Below are 24015 nucleotides of genomic sequence, written 5' to 3' on the forward strand. Positions count from 1 at the left end.
GGCCCCACGACCGGACCCAAAAAAAAAAAAAAAGAAAAGAAAAGAAGAGGAGAACCGCCTTCTCCAAACTTTGTAAGGAACTCCAGACAAAAGAGTAGAAATAGTGGTGCAGGCAGCGGTCTGTCCAGTCAGGAGTTACAAGCAATGGAAATAGGAATGTTGGTAGGGTTTGTTAGTGAGAAATGTGAAAATGAAGCTCTGGTTCATTCTTATTTTGAATTAAGATCCTTAACTTGAATAAAATTGACCTTTGTCCTTAAACGGACGCGAAGAATGCCTTCTAGTCACTAAGGTGAGAGAAATCATCTGTTCTATAGATGTATTACCCAAGTATTGTGGGGAAAATGGGGCTTGTGGAGGAAATCTGTGGTGGAAGCTGTGCGCTATCCAGGTGCCTCCTTAATCAGAGGCAGTAAAAATGAACATTAGTACCAGGAGTAAGGTACAGATCTTCCCTTCGCAATCGTCCCCCTGGTCACATCATCCTCATGAGAAGATGTGGACTGTAGTTGACCAGTGGTGGGTAAGTACACACCATCAGAGCATTCAATCCAAGCATACTGAGAGCCCTGGGAGCAGCCCGGCCCAGGCATTCCCACAGCAAGCCTCAGATAGTAGGTTTATGCCTCATGCCCCAGTGACTTCTAGACTTTTCTGAGAGTGCTGCCTGTTGGGTCAGCACAGCTGTTTATGCATCATCAAACCTTCTTCCATGCCCTGGCACAGCTGGTGTGACCTGCTTCTGGACAAGCATGACTGAATGTGAATAACACCCGAATTACTAGAAGGTGCCTTTGCGCTGACAGGTTGATGCCTTGCCTTCCCTCTCCCCCAGCACTCTTTTATTCTGTCTTTGTGCTCCATCCCCCACTTGCTTGCACGGACTTTAACTGATATTACAAGCATTACATAGGTCTCTTAACCTGAACCCCTCTCCTAGGCATTTGTTCTGAAAAAATAAGCACAAATCTTTCTAGAGACAGGCTTTTTTTTTTTTTAACCAGAAATGTAGATTGTGGGATGTTCTCAATCCTATTCGTTCCCTTTTGGGCTATCAGAAGGCATGGCTGGGCAAGAAAAGCCAGCACCAGGTAGAGATGGTGTTGTATCTATAACCAGGTTACCAGAACCTGTTTGGACCAGTTGCCTTCAGGCAGCATTGTGGGCTTTCCGTAGAATCCTATGCACTGACAGTGACCTTCCTTGTAATACCAGTTGCTCTGAATATCAAATAGTTCAGTTCCTCCATTAATAAACCCATCAGGAAGTTAAGACTGGAAAGTTAGCAAATACTGGCAATGTCTAGATCTCTCCTGATCTCTAACCTTCAAACATAAATTAGATATGGAGGGCTTAAAGACTGTCACTTCAACTAGATAATCCTTAGTCTGTGTCACATTTAAACTTGTTGAGAATTTCCCAGAGGATTTTGCATCAAAAGGAATTTTAAGAATGTTAAAGGGCTGGGAAGGTGGCTCAGTGGTAGAGTGCTTGCCTTGCATGCATGAGGCCCTGGGTTCAATTACTTAGCACCACATAAGCAGAAAAAGCTGAAAGTGGTGCTGTGGCTGAAGTGGTAGAGCGCTAGCCTTGAGCTGAAGAGCTTGAGGGACAGTGCCTAGGCCCAGAGTTCAGACCCTATGACTGACCAAAAAATAAATAATAAAAACCAAAAAAGTGTTAAACCTTTCTTTGTTATATATTTATGCTTAGTAAGCTTTGCTGGAATATTGGAAGGTCGATCTAAGAGAAGCTTGATCCACGTGTCCCTGAGCTGTCAATATTCTAGTCACATACTTAGACAAATCTGCAGGCAACCCAAAGGGCTAAAGAATTTCACTAGTATCCCAAAGTTATCACAATGTTACCAATTCATTGTCCACCTTCAGTGTCATCTGCAGGACTTGTAGAAACCCTGATTGCTGGACCCTGCCTCCAGTTTCAGGGAGGTAGGGAGTTTCAGGCCCCAGGGATTTATGTTTGCAAAAAGTTCCAGGTGATGAGGATGATGGTTTGAGTACCATGGTTTGAAAAACAGTGCTCTAGAAAAATAGCTGTGTTGCTGCATTTTAAGGATAGGCAAACTGAGGCAGCCTAAGGAACTGTAGAGTTGCTAGATGACAGAACAAGGATCTAACATCCCAAATACATAATGGCTCAAGGACTGCCCAGTAACTTCACAGGGTCTCTTCCTATCTAAATTACTGCTTCATTACTTACACTCCTGCTTGCTGTTTCAGAACCAGCCAGTATTTAATAACTAACAGTTTATATCATCACAAAATTTGATGATTCAGCACCTAAGAAAAATCAGCAGACAGTTCCTGGTTTTGGAACTGGAGAGAAAGATGTTCAAAGATGCAGGAAGGGAGGTGTGTTTTAGGGATTGGTCTGTCTCCCAAAGCTGCTTTATTGACATTCATCTCTTATGCAGGGTTTTATTTGGTTTAGCTTTGATCTCTTCAGTATTCTTATGGTGAGACTAGCATACTAAGGCTCTTCTTGGAGCTGGTGCTATCATTCAGTGGAGAAGGATAGTGGTGAATAAGGTTCTGGGTTCAGTCACTAGTACTGCAAATCAATCAGCTAATCGGTTGATAGAATCTTCTCAAATTTGGGGCTGGGAAGGTGGCTCAGTGGTAGAGCGCTTGCCTTGCATGCATGAGGTCCTGGGTTCGATTCCTCAGCACCACATAAGCAAAAAACAGAAAAACCAGAAGTGGTGCTGTGGCTCAAGTGGTAGAGTGCTAGCCTTGAGCTGAAGAGCTGAGGGACAGCGCTCAGACCCAGAGTTCAGGCCCCACGACCGGACCCAAAACAAAACAAAAAAAAAAGAATCTTCTCAAATTTGAAAAAAAAAAAAAAAGTGATTACAGAAGAAAAAGTTCTTAAGTTTAAAATCAGGGTCCGCCTCCCAGATGTAAAGCAGGTTATATAATAGTGTTGAAAAGTACTCCAATTTATTACCTCTTAGTTTAAAAAAATCTGCAATATTTGTTTCTGTTCATCACTATAAAAAACCCCTTTAAGAGTAATGAATGGCAAACCAGACTGAGAGAAATTTGGTACCTGTATATTAAAAAAAAAAGACATCCTAGTCTGATAGTTAACCAAACCTGCAGGCAGTACAGAGGGCTAAAGAATTTTACTAGGATCCTGTGGTGAAAACTTGTCTTGATTCCAAATGTGCCAATAAAATTCCTTCCTTAAACCATCATGTGTCAGGATTCCTGCTGTTGAAGGATCGTGCCTCCAATAGAAAAGGTAGAATTTGATGCAAAAGTAGAAACATACTTTAATCTCACATTCACTTTTTCTGCCTTTCTTCTAGGAGCATGGGTTTTCTTTGAATGACTGAGGGCAAATTTATTCTAACAAGAGAAGAAGAAAAAAATCTGTGTCTATATTTTCCATTTAAGTCCCTGTGATATGACACTGTCAACCCTAGGATGCAATGCCAGATGTGTTCAGGATGTATGTGATAGGTGTATTCTGAGGAAAACCATTTCTACATGTGTTTCGTTCTTTTTCATTTGTCTATTCCATGATAGAACAAATATATTTAATTTGGGGTGGGGGGAAGGTGTTGGTCATGGGGCTTGAACCCTGAGCTCTTCAGCTCAAATCAAATATTCTACCACTTGAGCCACAGAACCACTTCTGGTTTTTCTGATGGCTAATTGGAGGTAAGAGTCTTATGGACTTTCCTGCCTGTTTTGACTTTGAACCATGATCCTCAGATCTCAGCCTTCTGAGAGAGTAGCTAAGATTACAGGTGTGAGCTACCAGTCCTGGCTTATATTTAATTTTTTACCCATCCAGACATTTGGTGGATATTTCTTAACCACCTACATATGTGCTACTAGAGATTGGTATAGAGAACAATAGAAATCAAGTTCTTACAACTTGCAGATAGTAATGTTGATTGACTACCAAGGATCAAGCAAATAAATACATAATAGTTTCATTTTTGAGTGAGAGAAAAAAAAGGGAGTTAAAGAATAATATAGATGGGGTAATTTGATCAAAATAGACTACATGCTTGTATGTAAATATCACAATGAAACCTCTTGGTACAATTTTTTGTGTGTGTGCTGGCAGTACTGGAGCTTGAACTCAGAATCTGAGCATTGTCCCTTAGCTTTCTCACTCAAGACTTTCATTCTACCACTTGAGCAACAGCTCCATTTACGACTTTTTTGTAGGTAATTGGAGATAAGAGCCTCATGGACTTGCTTGTCCAAGCTGGCTTCGAACTGCAATCCTTTGATCTCCTAAGTAGCTAGGATTCCAGGTGTGAGCCACTGCTCCCAAACTGTACAATTTATGCCATCTTAAAAAGAAAAACTGGGTCGTGGGCTTGAGTATTTGCATAAGTGGGATGTGAGTCTCCAGGAAGGCCTCATGAGAGGGATTGCACGATATGAAGCCTGGATTGCTGGGGCCAAGCCTAGGAAGACCCAAGTGAGGCATAGCTTCCCAGGTTGGAGGAGCAGCAAATGCCTGAGCCCCCAGGGAAAGAGTCATGTGGATGTAGTTTTAGGCTCCTTAATGAAGGTTATCTGCAAATCAGAAAGTATTCTGAGGTTAGTTAGACTAGCATGATTCATTAGCTTTGCAGCAGTGCTTGGCACTGGAAAAGCTGGAGTGGTTTCATTTTGAGAAAAACTTGAGAGAAGTTCAGTAGTCCTCTTGCTTGCACTGTTTAAACAGTTTCCATATGGAAGACAGTGTAGAACAATACCATTTTGCCCTTGAGGACAGATGGACACTTAAGGGTTTCTGATTCGATGTGCAGAAGACAGGTTTTACCTGATGATATGGAAGCCCTTGTTGCTAGGAGTATTTGAGTAGATCTAGGGATGCTGTCTGCTATGAAGAGGGACTTAGTGTGCGGAGTAGGTAGTTGGATACTGTCTCCACTCCCTCCCATCTCAGGCTCATTGTCATTCCCTAATGTGGGGCTGATGGAAATTAGACAGATTAGGCCTTAAAATAAAGCTTCAGAGGAAAATAGATCTCAGCCTTCCAAAGCCAGAGATAGTTGTCTCTTCCCCATCATCTTTCCTCTGTTATGGCACTACGCTAAAGGGAGGAGGCTGTCACTAGCCCTTCACGATGACTCACTCCACATTCTGTTAGCCTTTGGGAGGAATGAGCCATGAAGTTCCTGCCTCTGCTGTTGGAGGCTGAGGAAGCAGAGCAGTGATCCCATGAAGGGGGAAATCCATAATAGCAGACCACATCTCATGGCATATCTTGAGGACCCCTCAGGCCGTTGGCTGCACTGAATCAGCTTCTGGCCACTATTCATCATAGGACTAAAAGGACAGATTGGGGAAGGCCCCATGTTGTGGAGTTTTTCATGTTTGTTTTGTTTTTAATGTTGACTTATATCAATTATGGGGGCAGGGGTTCAGTGTTACATGTCCACACATGTTTTGGTGTTTTGTTTGTGCTGGTCCTGGGACTTGAACTCATGGCCTGAGTGCTGTCTCTGCGCTTCTTTTGCATAAGGCTAGCACTCTACCACTTAAGCTGCAGCATTACTTCTGGCTTTATCTGAGTAATTTTGTTGTTGTGGGGCTTGAACTCTGGGCCTGGGCCCTGTTCCTGAGCTTTTCAGCTCAAAGTAAGCATTCTACCACTTGAGCCACAGTGCCACTTTTGGTTTTCTGGTGGTTAATTGGAGATAAGAGTCTCACGGACTTTCCTGCCCAGGCTAGCTTTGAACCTCAATTTTCAGATCTCAGCCTCCTGAGTAGTTAGGATTACAAGCATAAGCCACCGATTTTGCTCAGCTTTTCTGAGTAATTTATTGGAGATAAGAGTCTCATGGACTTTTCTGCCCTGACTGGCTTGGAGACATGGTTATCAGATCTCAGCTTCCTGAGTAGCTAGGATTACAGGTGTGAGCCATCAACACCATACATATTAACACTGTATTTTAATCAATTATAGGTCCTTCATCCACTCCCTGGATCCTTCCCTCCAAGAAATAATGTCCCCAAGTGGTTTCCTTGTTCCATTTTTATAGTTGTAAATAGTATGTTTTAACAATTTACTCTTCTTTATTCTCCTCCTAAGCACACACCGCTTTGCTTGTGTTTTGAATCTGAGGCTCCAGCAGGGCTCACTCAGAGAACTAGAGGCGGTTGCTGTTGTCCATCAGTCTCCGTAACCCAAGTTCACAGAGTCCTTACTTTGACCTGCCTTCTCCCCTCTGCCTTTATCAGTCATGCAGTTCAAGGGAAAAGCCCAGCTCTTTAGACAAGGACAGAATCTCAATCCAGAATAGAGATAGGACATGTTCTGAATGTGACCTCTGGATTGCTTACCCACTTCTGCCACATGGTGGAATTTGGCCAGAATTTGGTACCAGCTGTTATACCTTAGAACAGAGACCACCAGAGAGGAAATGTCTAGGTTCTGGAAGTTATAGCACTGAGATTTCAGCCAATGATCCTAAATGGATCTAACTGAATGACAAGACCTTTGGAAGGCAGTCTGGAGTCACCAATGTTGTAACCATAGGCACATCATAGTTCATTTAGCTGGGAAGCCACAGAACCCCTTAGGTCTCAACTGCCAAGTCTGTAAAATGGAAATGGCAATCTTTATAAAGTTCCCACGAGACTCTTACCAAGTGCTGATGCCATCCCATTGTCTTCCTAACTTGAGTGACAACAGTTTCTCTCAAGATCCTAAGGACAAAATAATGGATTACCACTTTGTATTTGTATCATAAGATTGAGCAAATGAACCCAAAATGTGCCAATGAAGTTTTACATTTGTCACTAATTTTTAATAATCTTACTATGATAACTATAGAAAGGTTCGATTTTGTTAATTTAGTTAAAATTATGAGTAGGTTTTTGGGAGGTTTGATTTGGTACTAATTTTAGTTGCACTTACATTATCTTTCAGTAGTTATACAAAGGGGTTACGATTCAACATGTCAGTTTATGAATATAATGCTTCTTGATCAATATCACCCCCTTCCATCATTCTCCTGTCTCTCATAACCCTACCCCTCTCAGTTTCATACTAATTTATGTTCCTTTAAATTATGCTTTCTTAAATCTTGGCTGCTTAAAAAAATGACATTTCTAAAATTGGTATGACCTGTACAAAAAATGTCAAAAATGAACTCTCTATCCTTTTTTACCTCTAAATGTTGATATTAACAGATGGTTTCCTCAAATCTTAATCACTTTGATACTTGGAACAGGACTGTTTGTGTCTATTAACTCTTTAGGCATTGGATGGCTTAAAAACTAAATAATAGACAATCCTTCCCTAATAATCTGACTGTGGCTTCATGTCTGTGATTCTTGTCCTTTTTCTCCCACTTGCACTTCACCACACTAATTCCCCATGAGAGAACCAAGAAATGACTTGGTTTCCTCACCTAAGTCCTTTATCTTCACATCTCAGCAGTTCCAGCTGGAGGATGGCTGGGGAATGGTGCTGCATTGTCAGGGGCAGAGACTACATAGGAGACGGTCTCAACTATATCCATGCAGCAAAACAAAAGAGGTCCTGTGGCAATCTATAGCACTATGCATCCACATATGTCTAGAAAGGAGGGCTCCATCAGGGAAGTCCTGACCATTTCAAATCATGTGTCGCTGCTTTGTTTTTTTTTCATCCTTAGCCTGTCTCCTTGAACAAAACCAGCAAAAAAAAGTGAGCTGAGCTGCTTTTCAGAAGTGTGACAGGATGGTGCATTAAAACCTCACTATCCTTTCCCACTGTTTAAGTACTTCCTAGGGTCTAGGAGTATAACTCATTGGAGGGGAAGAGAGGGAAGGAGAATAGAGGAGAGGGAAAGAAAGCAACCAAGCAAGATGGCGATGGAGGAGGTTGGTGGAGATACTATCAAATAGTTATTTTCAAATAGTTATTTGTAAAAAACTGCAACTACAATCCTGCATCTGTTATAGTTTAACCCCATTCTAGCATAATTTAACCACATGATGATGATGATGACGATGTTGATGATGATGATGATGATGTTGTTGAAATCTTTTGCGTTTCAAAATAAAGACATTGAGACTATTTGTTAATGCTTTTTTCTCTTCCTTTATGTCTTGGGACCTTCTTAGGATGCTTCTTTTAGAACTTGGTAAAACAAGGCCATTTAAATCAGGTCACCCTTTTTGGAATGAACACATGTTTAATGACACTTTTTTTTTCAGGGGAAGGGCAATACTGGGGTTTGAGATGAACCTCGTGGTTGCTAGGCAGGGGTATTCTACTACTCGAGCTGTGCCCCCAGCCAACTCTTTCGTGTGTGTGTGTGTGTGTGTGTGTGTGTGTGTGTGTGTGTGTGTGTGTGTGTCTGATTCTATAGATAATCAGTTGCAACGTGTGTGTGTGTGTGTGTGTGTGTGTGTGTGTGTGTGGCAGGGGTATTCTACTCGAGCTGTGCCCCCAGCCAACTCTTTCGTGTGTGTGTGTGTGTGTGTGTGTGTGTGTGTGTGTGTGTGTGTGTGTGTGTCTGGTTCTATAGATAATCAGTTGCAACGTACGTGTGTGTGTGTGTGTGTCTGGTTCTATAGATAATCAGTTGCAACATGCGACTTATTGCCCAGATGCTCTCATGAGCTATAAAGTTCCATTGTATCAAGAACAACATGGAAAAAGCTTTCAAGCCTTAAGTATTTGGGATATCTGCTTTGTCAGCATGTCTCAAACTTGATCCTCAGAATGTTCCCAAAGGCAGAACATGCAGCTTGTAGATGGAGGTAGCTTCTGAGTGCCAGTACCTCTAGAGTTACTGGTATATGAATTAGTAGTATCATATAGGAACCTGAGAATTCTTTATTGTATAGAATTATGTGTCCTAAAATAATACTTTTTGTCCGTGTTAGTAGACCAGGTCATCAGATAGTTTGTTTCTATGTCAGTAATGCTAGTTAAGTTCAGGAATGTCTTCTAATAAACAGTAAGATGTTGAGCAACACTTCTGGATTGCACCCACAAGAGCTTGAGGAGAGATTCAAGGAGATTATGAAATTTTAAAAAGATAGAAGCTACTGTATAAATCATACTCTATATCAAGAGCTGCAGTATAGCTTGCCTAGCATCTGTGAAGCACTGGTCTATCCCCAGTATTGCAAATATGAATAATAAAAAAAATTCAAGTACCAATGCCTACATATATAAATCTTTAAAAAGAAAAAAGAAATAGGAGCTGGGTACCAGTGGCTTACACACTTAGGAAATTGGGATCTCATGGTTGCAGTTCAAAGCTAGACTGAACAGAAAAGTCTGTGAGACTCCATTTCTAATTAAACAGCAAAAAGGTGGACTGGAGGTGTGATTCAAATGGCAGGGCCCTAGTGGTAAGCAGGAAAGTTGAGTATGAGACCATGAGTTCAAGCCCCTATACTGGGACACACACACAAAATTCTTAGAAGAAATAAATGAAATGAAATGGATTGTTGATGTTAACTCACAGTTCTGTCTGTGTCTGTCTGTTCCCTTAGGCATATGAAGATTCATGAGAAGGACCCTAACAGTGCTACAACTACAGCCCCTCCTTCTCCTCTGAAGCGCAGGCGGCTGTCCTCCAAGAGGAAACTGAGTCATGATGCAGAGTCAGAAAGAGAAGACCCAGCACCAGCTAAAAAGGTTCTCTGGGCTCCTGTAGCTCTCATCACAGGGCTTTGGGCACAAATAATTATAATCATTTTTTCTCTGTGTGGGGTCTTGGCACACATCCATGCTAGGCTTTTTAACCTGTATTTTTCTATACTTTTGGTAAAGTATCTAAAAAAAGAGTAACTTTGTGGACTTCCTTTTTGCAGCACCATTCCTAAGCCTAGAGATGAAATGTAAAATTGTTTCCATACTTTTACATTGTCTCTCTAGCTACCATGGAAGCTTCTTTTGTTGGCAACCCATAAGTGTTGGTTGAGTTGAGAATACTGAGGAATGAGTGGGCGCGTGGATAGGTAGATGGGAATGCTCAGTGAGTATTTGTTGTATGAACAAATTATTGATCAATCATACCTTAAGACTTAGGTAAGGAACATACTCCTTTTAGTTGAAATCTCTAGTTTGGTACTAGGCTCTCCTATGTGGAAGACCACCTTTGTGACTGCACATTTTGTTTTTTTTCCTAAGATGATAGAAGATGGGCAGTCAGGTGACTTGGAGAAGATGCCTGATGAAGTATTTCATTGCCCGGTATGTTTCAAGGAGTTTGTTTGCAAGTATGGTCTGGAGAGCCACATGGAGACCCACTCAGATAACCCACTAAGGTAGGAGAAAGGGTAAACTGCACTTGTGGTCAATAAGTTCCCATTTCTTCTGGTATATGACTTTTTTTTTTTATTACGCCACACTGAAGGTAAATGATTGAACTTGTACACAAGGGCATTCTTAGTAAGGCAGTTAACAAGCACATGAAGTGTGAAGAGTTACAGGACTTACATGGGACTGTAGCCTCAGATAGTATTTATTACTCTGCTCCTTTGCTCCTAGAGGTTAGCTCTCTAGTCAGACATTGACTGATAAGCTAGAGCAGGAATGAATAGTTTCTGTGCTCACATTGGAAGACGGGGCCAGATAATCCCCATTTTCTGGTAATCCCTATGTTCCCTTCCAGGCCTCGAGGTCTGTAATTCGTGTGTGTGTGTGCGTGTGTGTGCATGTGTGTGTGTGCACGCTTTAAAGCCAAATTGCATTTGGCTTTTCCTTTTGTAGGCTCTCTGGTTGGTTCGGGGAGATTCATGAACTTCATTGTTTCATCAATGTCCACAACGTCCCAAGGATGTGGGCTTGCAGTGAATATTGAAATAGTTCTCTAGACCAATGACAGGGATACATTCACTATACAAGCCTCATAAAAAAAAGAACAGCACATTGGACCCCAACTCCTACACTGCATTCCTGCCCAGCAGCCATTAATGCATATTCCTGAGCACCTTCATATAATTTATCTCACTTCGTATTTTATCTTGTGATCAGATGCCATCTTACGAACTACTCACTTGCTCCCTTCTAGATAATTATACCATAATCTGGCATTCACAAAAGATTGCTGGGCAGCCGATATCTGCACAGCACAGTGTGTAGCAATGATGGAGGAACATCTGTCACTGAAATTCTGGTTTGTGTGAGGGTATAGGTCTCGCAGAACATCCTTCTGGATAAAGACCTGCTCCAGAGAGTCTGGGAGTCCTCTGAGCACATGGAGATGGAAATTGCACTGGACTCTGCTCATCAGTCCATGTGCAAGACAGACTTAGCTTGATTGATAATTCACTTATCTTGGCTCCAAAGCTGGTAATGCAGACACAGAATGAGGTTGAACCTCGAGCTGTCTATGGCTAACACAGATCTGCTACCTACTCTCTGGTAGCCCCCTTTGTTTAGTGAGGGGTTAGATGAAGACATTTATAGCCTCTCAGGGACTTGGTCCTTGTAAGCAGTCTTTCTTGTCACTAGCCCTACAACAGCTGGCCCATGGGTGGCTAGTAGGAGGTAGCCTGGTATCCCTTGTGCGGAAGAACCAGGGTAGTCCCGGTGGAGTGGCTTTGTCTAGTAACTGTTACTAGATGGGGTGGAGCTGTTGTCTGGAAACCAAAAGGAGTTGATTACAGAACATAGTTAATTCCCCTTTTCTCCTCTGTGCTCTGCTTCCACATAATAGCCTGCTATCAGAGGAGGCCTTAGGGGCAGGCATGGGCCAGAATGGGCCCAAGGCCTAGCTGGTGGTGAACTGTGACAGTAGCTAGTGGGAGAGACTGCTTGTTAACCCAGAACTAAAATAGACACCAACTCCATTTTCAAACCCCAAAGGCAACAGAGCCACAGTGTGATGCTACCAGTTTAGACAGAAAGTCTATAACTCAAAACAGCTGTTGGCGTCTTTCTCCTACCCTCACCCCCCCTTCTTTCCCTCCCCTCCTACCAAAGTTGGCGAGGTGCCCATTGTTCCTTAATAAAGTGTTGGAAACCCGAACTCCTGTAAATGCTGAGTCCATTTTCCTCTGCTCTGCTGGTGTTTCGAATTAATGAAGTGCTGGCATCCAACAAAAGGAAGACACAAAGCCACTGATAGAGATTCTAACTCTCAGGGTCGGGTGTTGCTTGTGACCCTCTCTATACACTTCCCCAGACTGGGAAAAGAAAGAGAGAAGGGAGCAGTGTTGAGCTGAGTGGGCTCTGACATTGGAGTCCAAAGGGGAGGATGGCATGTTCAGAGAACAGGTGGATGCGAAGGGGGCATCCCGTATGTGAAGATGTTGCTGGGCATTGGGTGTCTTGCTTTGCTTGCTTTGTCATTAGAATAGAGCAGAGCAACAGGCTGTCCACAGTAGGATTGGAGTTAGCTGGAAGAGTGTCCAGGTCAACGCTGTCTAGCAGAAGTAGACTGTGAACAGCATGTCCTTTGAAGTTTTCCAGTAGCCACACTTACCACTGGGCTGGGGCCATAGCTTAGTGTTAGATAGAGCATGTTAGCATGTGTGAAGTTCTAAATTCTATCTTTGCACCAAAAAAGTAAAAGAAACAGCCCAGGTGCCAGGAGCTCAAACTTCTAACCCTTGCTACTTAGGAGGCAGAGATTGTTGGGATCCCAGTTTGATAGGCCACAACTACTCTCTTCTTCCTCCTCCTCCTCCTCTTCCTCCTTCTCTTCCTCCTCATCTTCTTCCTCCTCCTCCTCATCCTCTTCTCCCTCCCTTTCCCTTCCCTTCTTTCTCCTCCCTCTTCTTCCTCTTTTTTCTTTCTTTCTTTCATTTTTTGGCTTGTCAGTTGTAGGGCATGAACTCAGCCTGGGCATTGTCCCTGAATTTTTTTTTTTTTTAAGCTCAAGACTAGTTCTCTACCACTTTGAGCCACAACTCCACTTCTGGTTTCTGGCAATTAATTGGAAATAAGAGTCTCATGGACTTTTTTGCCTGGGCTGGCTTAGAACCACAGTTTTCATATCTCATATCCTGAGTAGCTAGAATTACAGGCCTATCAGTGCCTGATGATAGACACCTTTTTAAGGAAGAGCTAGACATAGTGTCTTGTACCCATTATCCTAACTACTGTCCCCTCTTCCCCCACAAAAAAAAAAAAGAGGAGAGAGGGAGGGAGGGAGGAATAGATGAAACTAATAATGCTTTCATTGGTTATACTTATATATTCAAAATAACATGTCCTATTATTGGTATAAAAATAGATAGTGTTGTTTGACTTTCTTATTGTCATGTACTGAGTATTTGTAATCAAGCATGTGAGGGAGTTACATCTCCTCCCAATGCAAACAAGCCACATGTCAAGGGCCCAGCAACCCATAGAGCAGATTTCAGACAGTGAAGCCCTGGAATATCTAGGAGTCACTTCCAGGGTGATCATGTAGCTGGATCATCACTACATTGAGGAGGATCCTGCCAAAGGTGAAACTTGGCCTATGTAACTATATAATCTTAGGTGGCTTCTTGATTAAAGGAAATCAGGTAATAAGTAATTTAAACATTATTTCAGTTAAAATGTGACCAACAGATGACTGAGTCCTCATTACAATAGTGCGAGACATTAAGCCAGGCTTGAGGAAAGCAGTGATGCTTGAGATGCTCTGTGGACAAGTCAGGAAACAAGAATATAAAATCAAGGCCAAGAGGGATACATTGGCCTTGTAGCTAAGCAAAGGAATCTGGTTGATAACAGCTTTAGATCTGACATTGGGATGTTGGGATGCTTTGTTGTGTTCTATCTGGGTCAAGGCCTTCCTCAGACTGGTCACATTATTGAGGTGATGCTCATGTATAAGGTAATACCCTCAAATCTGGGTCCAGAATTAGCTTAACAGGGCTCTGAAAGGTAGCAGGGCTTTTCTCCCTGACTGAGTGGTGTGAGTCCTGACTATAGGACCATTTGGAGAGAGGTAGCAGAACATTCTTTCTTCTGCATTCTCAACTGTTCCAAAAACCATTCAGCCCCCTTTGCTGCACACTCAACACCTGCAGCGACTCCAAGACTTCCTCACATGCATTGTTATATCTAATTCTAAATAGGGCAGAAGTCTTGAACTTAGGAGTCTAGAGCTCTGAAGCTCAGCCAAGTGAAAACACATATAATGCTGGGGACTGAAGGTACCACCCCATATTCTATACCCTTGCCTGGCAGAGAGGCCTGGGTCAGCTGTCCCACCATCCCTTTGAGCTGACAAAGGACAAAGAACCAGGATTTCCTGGCTTTTCTGTGTCCACCTCATATATTCCTGTTATGAAGCCCTTCAGATTCTGCTCCATGCGTTATACCATGCTGGCTTGACTGGACAAGCTGAACTGGGTACTGGGTGAGTTCCTGGGGCATGGGGAAGGAAGGCTGCTGGGTCAGGGCCCTGTCACAGGGCTGTCACTGCTGCTCACAACAACTGGCAGAGATTAGTGCAGCTGTGGGTGTCAGTTCTCTGCCCTGGAATAGGCCTGGGAGGATGGGCTGAAGAAAGAGGAATGTCTGAGCCGGGTGTCTGAAGAAAGATTGTTTGCACTTACTCCTTCTGGTCTCTGGAGACCGACCAGGAAAAATGAAGCATGAAATCCCTTGTTAAAAGGAATGCCAGTCTGTCCATTAAAACTCTTAATGAGCAAGGAATTCAGTATCTCAGCGAAATGGCCTGGTTGAGGGGCAACCCCTCAGCAGGTATTTCTCAGGTTCCCACTAACCACCATTGCAAGGAGTGGGGTGTGTCAGTGTTAGGAAATGCACTCAGGCATTAAGGACATGACACGGGACATGTAAGTCGCTGGGGCATCTGCAAATACCTGTCCTCTGAGCAAACAGCCTAGCAGATGGCTCCGTCCCAGCCTGCTACCCAGTACGTCTGACCTCAGAGAGTGGAGGCTCAGTTTACCCATCTGGAAGATAGATTTGAATACTTGGGAGGATGAGCTTTTCTTCTCATACCATTATTTAGAGTACATGTCATTACTATTATTACTGCTCCTGCTACTACTACCACTACTGCATTTAAACCTTCCAGCACTTAATGATTTGTTGTGGCCTTTCTTGGTTATTCCATTCCAGTCAAATTGAGAAGTCAGATTGAAAGGCTTCTTTGACCAAGTACTGTTGATTTGACAGAGAACAGGAAAGCAATTTGTTCTTTTACTCTTTCGTCTCATAAAGAGTCACTTTCATCTGGTTGTACTTTTATAAAAATTGGGAAATTGAGAGCTGTTTAATTTGGTTTCAGTCCTACCTCCCAAGTTTTGTAATCCGTATAAACTATGTAGGAAAATGAAAGTTTGAAGGGAGTTGATGCCTTCAAATCATTTTTCTTAGATTATTAGAGAAATCAGAGATTCTAAAGAAATTAATTTCCTGATGTTTGCAATTTGCCAATTCAGTCTTCCAAAAATATTACTGTAGCAGGTTCTGGGAGAGCTAATTCCGAAATTTGTTTAGTTACAGGGTTGATTTTTCTTTTAATTAAATTTCTATTTATGTGGTACTGAGGAATCGAACCTAGGGCCTCATGAATACTAGACAAGAACTCTATTGTTAAGAAACTTTCCCTGTCCCAGGGTTAAATTCTTAAAACTTAAATTTTATTTTTAATGTAACTGAAAACGATGTGGACACCCTTGTTTCGCACTGTTGTGATCGTATTGCTGATAAGTTAACCAGGCTTGGCTCTTTAAGCTTTTATATTACATTTTTTATTTTTCAAGAAAATAAACAATAAAATCCCAACTTAAATAAGATACAAAATTTTAGCAGTTGAGCAAAATGGCTCAGCCAACGGCATACAGAAAATTAAATTAAGATGTTATCATTGAGCTGGGAGTTAGTGACTCACACTTGTAATCCTAGCTACTCAGGAGGCTGACATCTGAGGATTACAGTTCAAAGTTACCTTAGTTAGGAACGTCCATGACACCTTTATCTTCAATTAACCATTTAAAAAAAATTGGGGAGTAAAGCTGTAATTTAAGTGGTCAGCCCGGTATGTAGCATCACATTCAAAATCGTATGGACTATGATCATAGATTACGCCTTAGGAAGTCAAATTCGTGTGCTTCAGAAGACATAATTCTTCTTCTTATTTTTTTTTTGGGGGGGTCCGGTTGTGGGGCCTGAACTCTGGGCCTGGGCGCTGTTCCTCAGCTCTTCAGCTCAAGGCTAACCCTCTACTGCTTGGGCCACAGCGCCACTTCCGGCTTTTTTCTTTTTGCTTATGTGGTGCTGAGGAAATGAACCCAGGGCCTCATGCATGCAAGGCAAGTGCTCTACCACTGAGCCACCTTCCCAGCCCCGTAATTCTTATTATTTTAAAGACAGGGTCTCCTCTAACTTGTTAGAGATCCTCCTCATTCAGCCTTCTGAATTCTAGTAATACAGATGTCTGCCACCATGCCTGGCTCATTGTTAGATTTCTGAAGAACTGACAACTTGCACCATGCTTTTACCATTACTCTCTACAATAAATGCCCATACCATAGTAGCACATTTATTACAGTTCATTTCTACTGTGGCCTAGCCTCATTAAGCTGTTTTCAAAGGAGGGAGGGAGAGAGGGATCAGCCTTTTAAGACTGAGTGGATCTGATGATGAACAAGGACAGTAGTTGTGCTGAAGTCCTTTTTGAGAATTGAAAGGACACAATTTTAGCTGACAAATGGGTATTTCTCTGACCTAGGGGATCTGGTTGATGGACTCCCTGCCTTGGAGACCTGAGAAGCCTGGTAGGGTAGTGGCTGGTAGGTTTGGGTCTCAGTGGCTTTATGGCATGAGGTCAAATTGGAGGATTGGCTGCTGTAAAGTAGGACTTCTCCTTTGAAAACACAACACAACTTTTGATGAAAGTCACAGCCAGAGCATGGACAAATTCTGCCTCTTGGATTTTGAAAGAAAAAGGAAGCCTGTGGGCATGCAAGTTAAATAATCTTGTTTCTGAGGTGCTGGAGCTAAAACCCAGGGTCTCACACATGTTAGGCAGGTGATATACACTGACCCCTTAACCCACAGGACCAATCTTGCTGTCTCTGACAACTGAAAGGCACTTCTACAAGCACCTACTAAAGGCTGTCTCTGATAGAGGTCCTCCATTCCTCCATACTTGGCAGCCCTCTGTTGTGTCTCTGACTTTACATACCAACAGCCACAATCAAGAATGAGCTCACCTACCCATCCAGCTGCCTGGCAGCATTTCCCAAGGGACTCCACCCACCCACCCCAGAACCTTCTATCTGTGCTTCACACTTTACTAGTACCCTTCAGTGACATTACAAGTGGTGCTAAGGGAGGCAGGGAGAAGAGAGATAAGCTGCCAGCAGCTACTTCCCCTCTGCTCTTCCAGAGAACCATGACTTGGAATTCAGACATCACAGCCTTCCCCACCCCCTATGAACTGCTGGAGCCCCACGCTCAGTATCAGGACCCCCTTCCCCAACAGTAGATCAGGCCTGCTGAAGACCAGGCACCAGTGTAAGGTAGGCATACGTGGAAGTGGGAAATGGCAGCTCTCCCAGCACCTTAAATTTGATTTTTTTTTTCTTCAGTCGCTCATGGGGCTTGAACTCTGGACCTGGGCACTATCCCTCAGCTCTTCAGCTAAAGGCGAGCACTCTACCACTTGAGCCACAGGGCCACTTCCAGTTTTCTGAGCGGTTTATTGGAGATAAGAGTCACACGGAAGCTGGGTGCTGGTGGCTCACGCCTGTAATCCTAGCTACTCAGGAGGCTGAGATCTGAGGATCACGGTTCAAAGCCAGCCCCGGCAGGAGAGACCATGAGACTCTTATCTCCAATAAACCACCAGAAAACCGGAAGTGGCGCTGTAGCTCAAGTGGTAGAGCGGTTCGCCTTGAGCTGAAGAGCTGAGGGACAGCGCCCAGGCCCAGAGTTCAAGCCCCACGACCAACAAAAAAAAAAAAAAGGAGTCACACGGAGTTTCCTGCCCAGGCTGGCTTTGAACTGTGATCCTCAGATTTCAGCCTCCTGAATAGCTAGGATTACAGGTGTGAGCCACAACACCCAGCTTTAAATTTGAATTTGTTATCATCTTTTTAAAAAATTTTATTGTTGGGCTGGGAAGGTGGCTTAGTGGTAGAGCGCATGCATGAGGCCCTGGGTTCGATTCCTCAGCACCACATAAGAAAAAAGAAAAAAGCCGAAAGTGGCGCTGTGGCTCAAGTGGTAGAGCGTTAGCCTTGAGCTGAAGAGCTGAGGGACAGAGCCCAGGCCTAGAGTTCAGGCCCCACAAGCGGACCCCAAAAAAAAATTATTGTCAAGGTGATGTACAGAGGGGTTACAGTTACATAAGTAAGGTAGTGATTACATTTCTTATCTAACTTATTAACCCCTTCCCTCATTTTTCTCCTTCTTTCCCTCCTCCAACCCCCAATCTTATGGAAGTATTGGCTAACTTGTGCTAGAACTTGGGTGTACACAGAATGAACAAGCACCAGTCCCTTGCCTTGGGTGAGGACAGAGCTTTGGGGTTCACTGTACTGAGCTACTGGGCAAGGTTACTAGAAACTAAGCTCAGGCCACAGTCTGTCTTTGTATTCACTGCTATACTTCATATGTAATGCTCTCACTATGAACTGTCCTTTTTTGAATCAAATTTTTACACTTTTTTTTAACCTGAGAGCAATCTACATTAATATAATGGGGGGGGGCGGTTAGAAGGTATCATGTCAGTGATTACTGACTGATAGTTTCCTTGGGTTCCACAAAGAGATGAACTTTCCCAAGAATACGTTATTTTACTGACAGCGGAGTTGGTTTCCATTTGTAATTGTTGGTTCAGGTAGGCACAGAGAGGTTCATACCTGTAATCCCTACACTTAGGAGGCTGCTACAAAAAAAAAAATTTTCAGCTTCCCACATAGGGCCATCTCTGTTGCCCCAAAATCAAGAGGCAAACTGATTTATAAAAATACTCTCTGGCACATTGTCAAATCTCTTGCAAAATGACATTGATCTACAGCCCTTTCTCCACTGTAATTCTTTTTTAAATTATTATTATAAAGATGATGTACAGAGGGGTTACTGTTTCATAAGTCAGGTAATAAGTACATTTCTTTTGGACAATGTCACTCCTTCCTTTGCTCTCTCCCAGTTTTTCCTTCCTGTCCCCACCAACAAGTTTTCTTTTGTTTTATCTGTCACAGGGCTTGAACTTTGGGCTTTGAACTTCTGGTTTTTCTGGTGGTTAATTGGAGTCTCAGCCTGTGGCTCACACCTGTAATCCTAGCTACTCAGGAGGCTGAAATCTAAGGATCACTGTTCAGAGCCAGCCCCAGCAGAAAAGTCTGTGAGACTGTTATCTCCAATAAACCACTAGAAAACCAGAAGTGGCGCTGTGGCTCAAGTGGTAGAGCGCTTGCCTTGAGGGCAGGGGCAGCACCCAAGCCCAGAGTTCAAGCCCCACGACCAACAACAACAACGAAAGTTTCACTGACTTTCCTAGCCCGGGCTGGCTTTGAACTACAATCCTCAGATCTCAGCCTCCTGAACAGCTAGGATTATAGACGTGAGCCACCGGTGCCCTGCAAAATTCATTCTTTTTTTTTTCTTTTTGCCAGTCCTGAGGCTTGAGCGCAGGGTCTGGGCTCTCTCTGTCCCTGAGCTTCTTTGGCTCAAGGCTAGCACCCTGTCACTTGAGCCACAGCTCCACTTTTTTTTTTCTTTCTGTTTACATGGTAGTAAGAAACAGAACCCAGGGCTTCATGCATGCTAGGCAAGCATTCTATTACTAAGCCACATTCCCAGCCCCAAGTTTTATAGTTCATTTCCAACATAGTGTCTACTGGATTGCTATAATTCTCTTTGAGTTCTACCTCATCTAAATATTTTGCAGTTGTTCTTTCTCTTGAATTTTTGATACTGTTGAGATAGCCCACAAACCAGGAGTGAGGATGGAGTCCTGGGGATCACCCAGTCAATGGCTGAGGCCTTAATGAAGACTGACAAGCTGTTTGCAAATACTCTGAGAGCGGCACCTGCCGCCAGCTCTGCATCCTGCAAGCACAGTCCACAGATTTACAATGACCTCCATTGTCCTTGGATTGCTTCTTAGAAAAGAGGTTGCAAAGCCTTCTAGGGAGGGGCGGGAGGAGGGCCATTGTGCCAGAGTGTCTCCACCTGATAAAGACATATCTACCCTAGTTTTAGTTAAGGTCTATCATCAGGTGGGAATTGTCAAAACAGGAAGGCCAGTGTTTTTCTGCTGGTGTTCTTCTAACTAATCTCACAGCGTACTGGAAGCAGATTTTCTTCCCTCTAGTTTTTAGCAGCTTGGTTGGGAGATGATATTCTAAATGTTTTTCAGAAGAGAAATAGACTGAGGCTGGAGGATCGACTGAATCCAAGAGTTTGAAGCCAGCCTGGGTGACATAGTGAGGCTTTATCTCAAAAACATAGAACAGGAATGCTTAGGCTGAAGTCTGATAAAAATGGAAGCATAAGGGCAGATCTAGACTTAATGCAGACTATACAGACTGTAAGTAGGCTAACGTAGGCCACACAGTAATAAGTGGGGCATGCAGGCTGAGAGAAGATGTACTTCTCTTCAGAGCTAGGGATACATACAGGTGGTATGGAATGAAGAAGCATCCCCTTGGTAAAGAACAGAGAATTTATCAAGAAAAACATTCCCCCCCCCAATGAATCTCCAGATTAAATTAAAGTACTGAGATTGCTTTTTTTTTCTTGAATAAAGAGAGAAAATATTGAAAGTTTAAACTCAGGTTTTCCTACTTGGGGGAGGGGTGGGGGAGCCAATGTGAGGTTGAAACAAGGGCTCTCTGGAACCCTGGCTGGTCTCCAGTTCCTCTTGAAATAATGGGATTACAGGTGTGCACCACCACCCCAGCCTTTCCTGCCTACATTTTTATGTTTGTTAACATATATGTCAGGAAATCGGCTTTTCCGGATTTCTGCTTTTTCCCTCGCAAGATAAAATAATGGTCGAATAGAGGCTTGTCGTTTTCACAACATTCACTCTGAATAGAGTAACCCCAAAGATGTCCACCACAGGTGAAAAGCAAAGCTGAGGCTTAGAGAAGGAAAAGAGAAGAAGATACAAAGATGAATAAAGCAGTTTGTTTCTGCAGGAGTTCTAACATCTCAGAATGTTTCTAGATTTGATACTCTTGTCATTTTTCTTTTTTTTGGGGGGGGGGTCCTGTCATGGGGCCTGAACTCTGGGCCTGGGCACTGTTTCTCAGCTCTTCAGCTCAAGGCTAGCTCTTTACCACTTAAGCCACAGCACCACTTCCGGCTTTTATCTTTTTGCTTATGTGGTGCTGAGGAATCGAACCCAGGGCCTCAGGCATGCAAGGCAAGCGCTCTACGACGGAGCCACCTTCCTAGCCCTGTCATTTGTTTTTCAAACTTGCCTAACTTACAGGAGTAGGATCTGGAGTAGGATCTAGGAATCTGCTTATTAACAAGGTCACAGGCATTTCTTACCTAGTCATATATGAGACATTTTACAATGCAAGCAGTGGAAATAAAAATAAGAATTGTCCATGATCTGAACTATTCCTCTGAGCCCATCCACTTACCACCACTACCCCGCCCTGCCCCCTGCCCCCCCCTTCACAGCCACCTTGCATGGAGACACAAAACTTCTGATTGGTGCTAAGTAAGTTTTACATGTGTTTATTGAGCACCTATCACATACATAAAACTGTCCAGAGAGGGGAAAAGGTAATAGGAAGGCAAGAGAATGGAGGAGACAGACAGACTGGTTTATTAAAATTATTGCCACCAGGCTAGGTGCCAATGGCTCATGTCTGTAACCCTAGATACTCAGGACACTGAGATCCAGAAGTTTGAAGTCAATGGGGCAGAAAAGATACTCCATAACCAGCAAAAAGCCAGGCTGGGGGTGTATGGCTCAAGTAGCAGAGTGCCAGTTGAGCAAATATCTGAGCAAGCTCAAGGCCCAGAGTTTAAACCCTGATACTGGTACAAAAAATAAAAATCATTGCTGCCATAAGAGTATAGTAAAATCTGCTTGCTAAATTAAGGGTATATTCTTCATGTCCTTTATAACATACAGATACTACTCTCATTGAATATTCATGGCAATAAATAATGCAATAAAATAATAGTTTCTAAAGTTAGTATATTCAGGAAGCTCTTTATAAGAAGAAATATTTTATCTCACCCTTTAAGTATTTCTATTTTCATATTTTATAATGCAATTAGTACATTGTATATGCTTGTGTGTGTGTGTATATATATGCATGTATACACACATTTCTCAGTTAAATAAGGTAGATACATGCACATCAAACTTACTGACCTACAGTTTTTTCAACACACAGTAAATATTTCTTTAATTTTTTTTTTAAACCTGAAAGGTGTTGCAGAATTCACAGTATTGTAGCAAACTTGTCAGGCCTACCTGCCCACCCTTTCCAACTGATTGGAATTCTACTCAGTCAATAGGTAGTGGTTTGAACATTGAAACTTATAGAAAGAAGGTATACAAAAGTAGAGGAAATAGTATAATGAACTCCCAATATCCCTTTACCCAGTTTCAGGAATTACCAGCTCTCACTGCATCGTTGGATCTTAACCCCATCCTGGATGGTGCATGCACTTCAATTATGACTATTTCATTATGCCTCTTTTTTTTTGGTGGGTCGTGGGACTTGAACTCTGGGCTTGAGCACAGTCCCTGTGCTCTTCAGCTCAAGGAGAGCACTCTACCATTTGAGCCACAGTGCCCCTTCTGGTTTTCTAGCGGTTTATTGGAGATAAGAGTCTCACAGACTTTCCTGCCCAGGCTGGCTTTGAACGGTGATCCTCAGATCTCAGCCTACTGAGTAGCCAGGATTACAGGTGTGAGCCACCAGTGCCCAGCTCTTGTTTTTTTTAAAGACTTCTATAAAAGATGATAGCCAAAATATTATTAGAACTAAGAGATTATCCTTAATTTCTTTTTTTTGGGGGGGGGGTACGGTCGTGGGGCCTGAACTCTGGGCCTGGGCGCTGTCCCTCAGCTCTTCAGCTCCAGGCTAGCGCTCTACCACTTGAGCCACAGCGCCACTTCCGGCTTTTTTTTTTCCTGCTTATGTGGTGCTGAGGAATCAAACCCAGGGCCTCATGCATACAAGGCAAGTGCTCTACCACTGAGCCACCTTCCCAGCCCTATCCTTAATTTCTTAATGTCATCAAACAGTTTCCCTTTAGACATTGCATCCTTTTAGACCGGTAGTGAGGAGTTGCATTGGTGACCATGTACGTACGGTTGAGCTTGTACCTGGGAGAGCTGAAGTGAGGGAGCTCTGTTTCCGGGGCAGTAGACTAGGATGGTGGCTCTCATCTACCTCCAAGACCACTGTGATGTGTGTGTAGCTCAGAAATAGACCCCTGCCCAGAGAACTGTGTCCACATTGCTTCTAACCTGTTACTTAGACCCCTGGGCACTTTGGCAAGTAATGGTGCTTGTGGTTTGGAGTCTCCCCAGGACTATGCCCTGTTTGGGAGGTATAGGCTACACCATCACACCAGCTCATGGTGTGAGCTCTTTTGATCCTTCAAAGTGTTCTGGGTTATCTGAGTCCAGCCCTTCCTTGGGGCCTTGACTGCAGCTGGGGAGCTCAGCAGACTCCCCTCAAAAGGCACATGGTGTTTTAAATGGCTTGTAGAAACCACGTAGTCTAAATGTAGTTGAACAATGACAGGAATCTTGCTAGGGAGAGGTCCTCTAGTTGGATATATGACAGGGACCATGTTGTGCCGTACCCTGCCTGGGTAGCAATAAAACAAACAGGGCTGCACATACTTGGCACTTCTGTCTTTCAGTACTTCCACCAGATGGAGTTCAGCTGCTTCATCAGTGATTTCATTATCTGCTTTTTCCAGAGAAAGAATTTCATAGCAAAAAAAACAAAAAAAAAGTTGCATTAAAATGTATGTGGTAGAGGCTGACCACAGGTAGTTCATGCCCCTAATTCTAGCTACTCAGGAGCTCGAGACCTAAGGTTCAAAGCAAGCCTGGGCAGGGAAGTTCCTGCCTGTGAGACTCATACCCAATTA

The 24015-nt window shown here is 43.2% G+C and overlaps 1 protein-coding gene across 1 annotated transcript in view; it reads left to right on the forward strand.

Moving 5' to 3' along the window:
* The window catches only part of Rreb1 (ras responsive element binding protein 1), a 79154-nt gene that overhangs the window by 31457 nt on the left and 23682 nt on the right, over nucleotides 1–24015 (forward strand). The window contains exons 6-7 of the mRNA XM_013016722.1: nucleotides 9495–9639; nucleotides 10135–10271. Of these exons, the coding sequence (XP_012872176.1) occupies nucleotides 9495–9639; nucleotides 10135–10271 (282 nt within the window). The remainder of the gene's footprint in view (nucleotides 1–9494; nucleotides 9640–10134; nucleotides 10272–24015) is intronic.

This window comes from Dipodomys ordii, unplaced genomic scaffold (assembly GCF_000151885.1).
Source record: "Dipodomys ordii isolate 6190 unplaced genomic scaffold, Dord_2.0 Scaffold32, whole genome shotgun sequence".
Lineage (NCBI taxonomy): Eukaryota > Metazoa > Chordata > Mammalia > Rodentia > Heteromyidae > Dipodomys > Dipodomys ordii.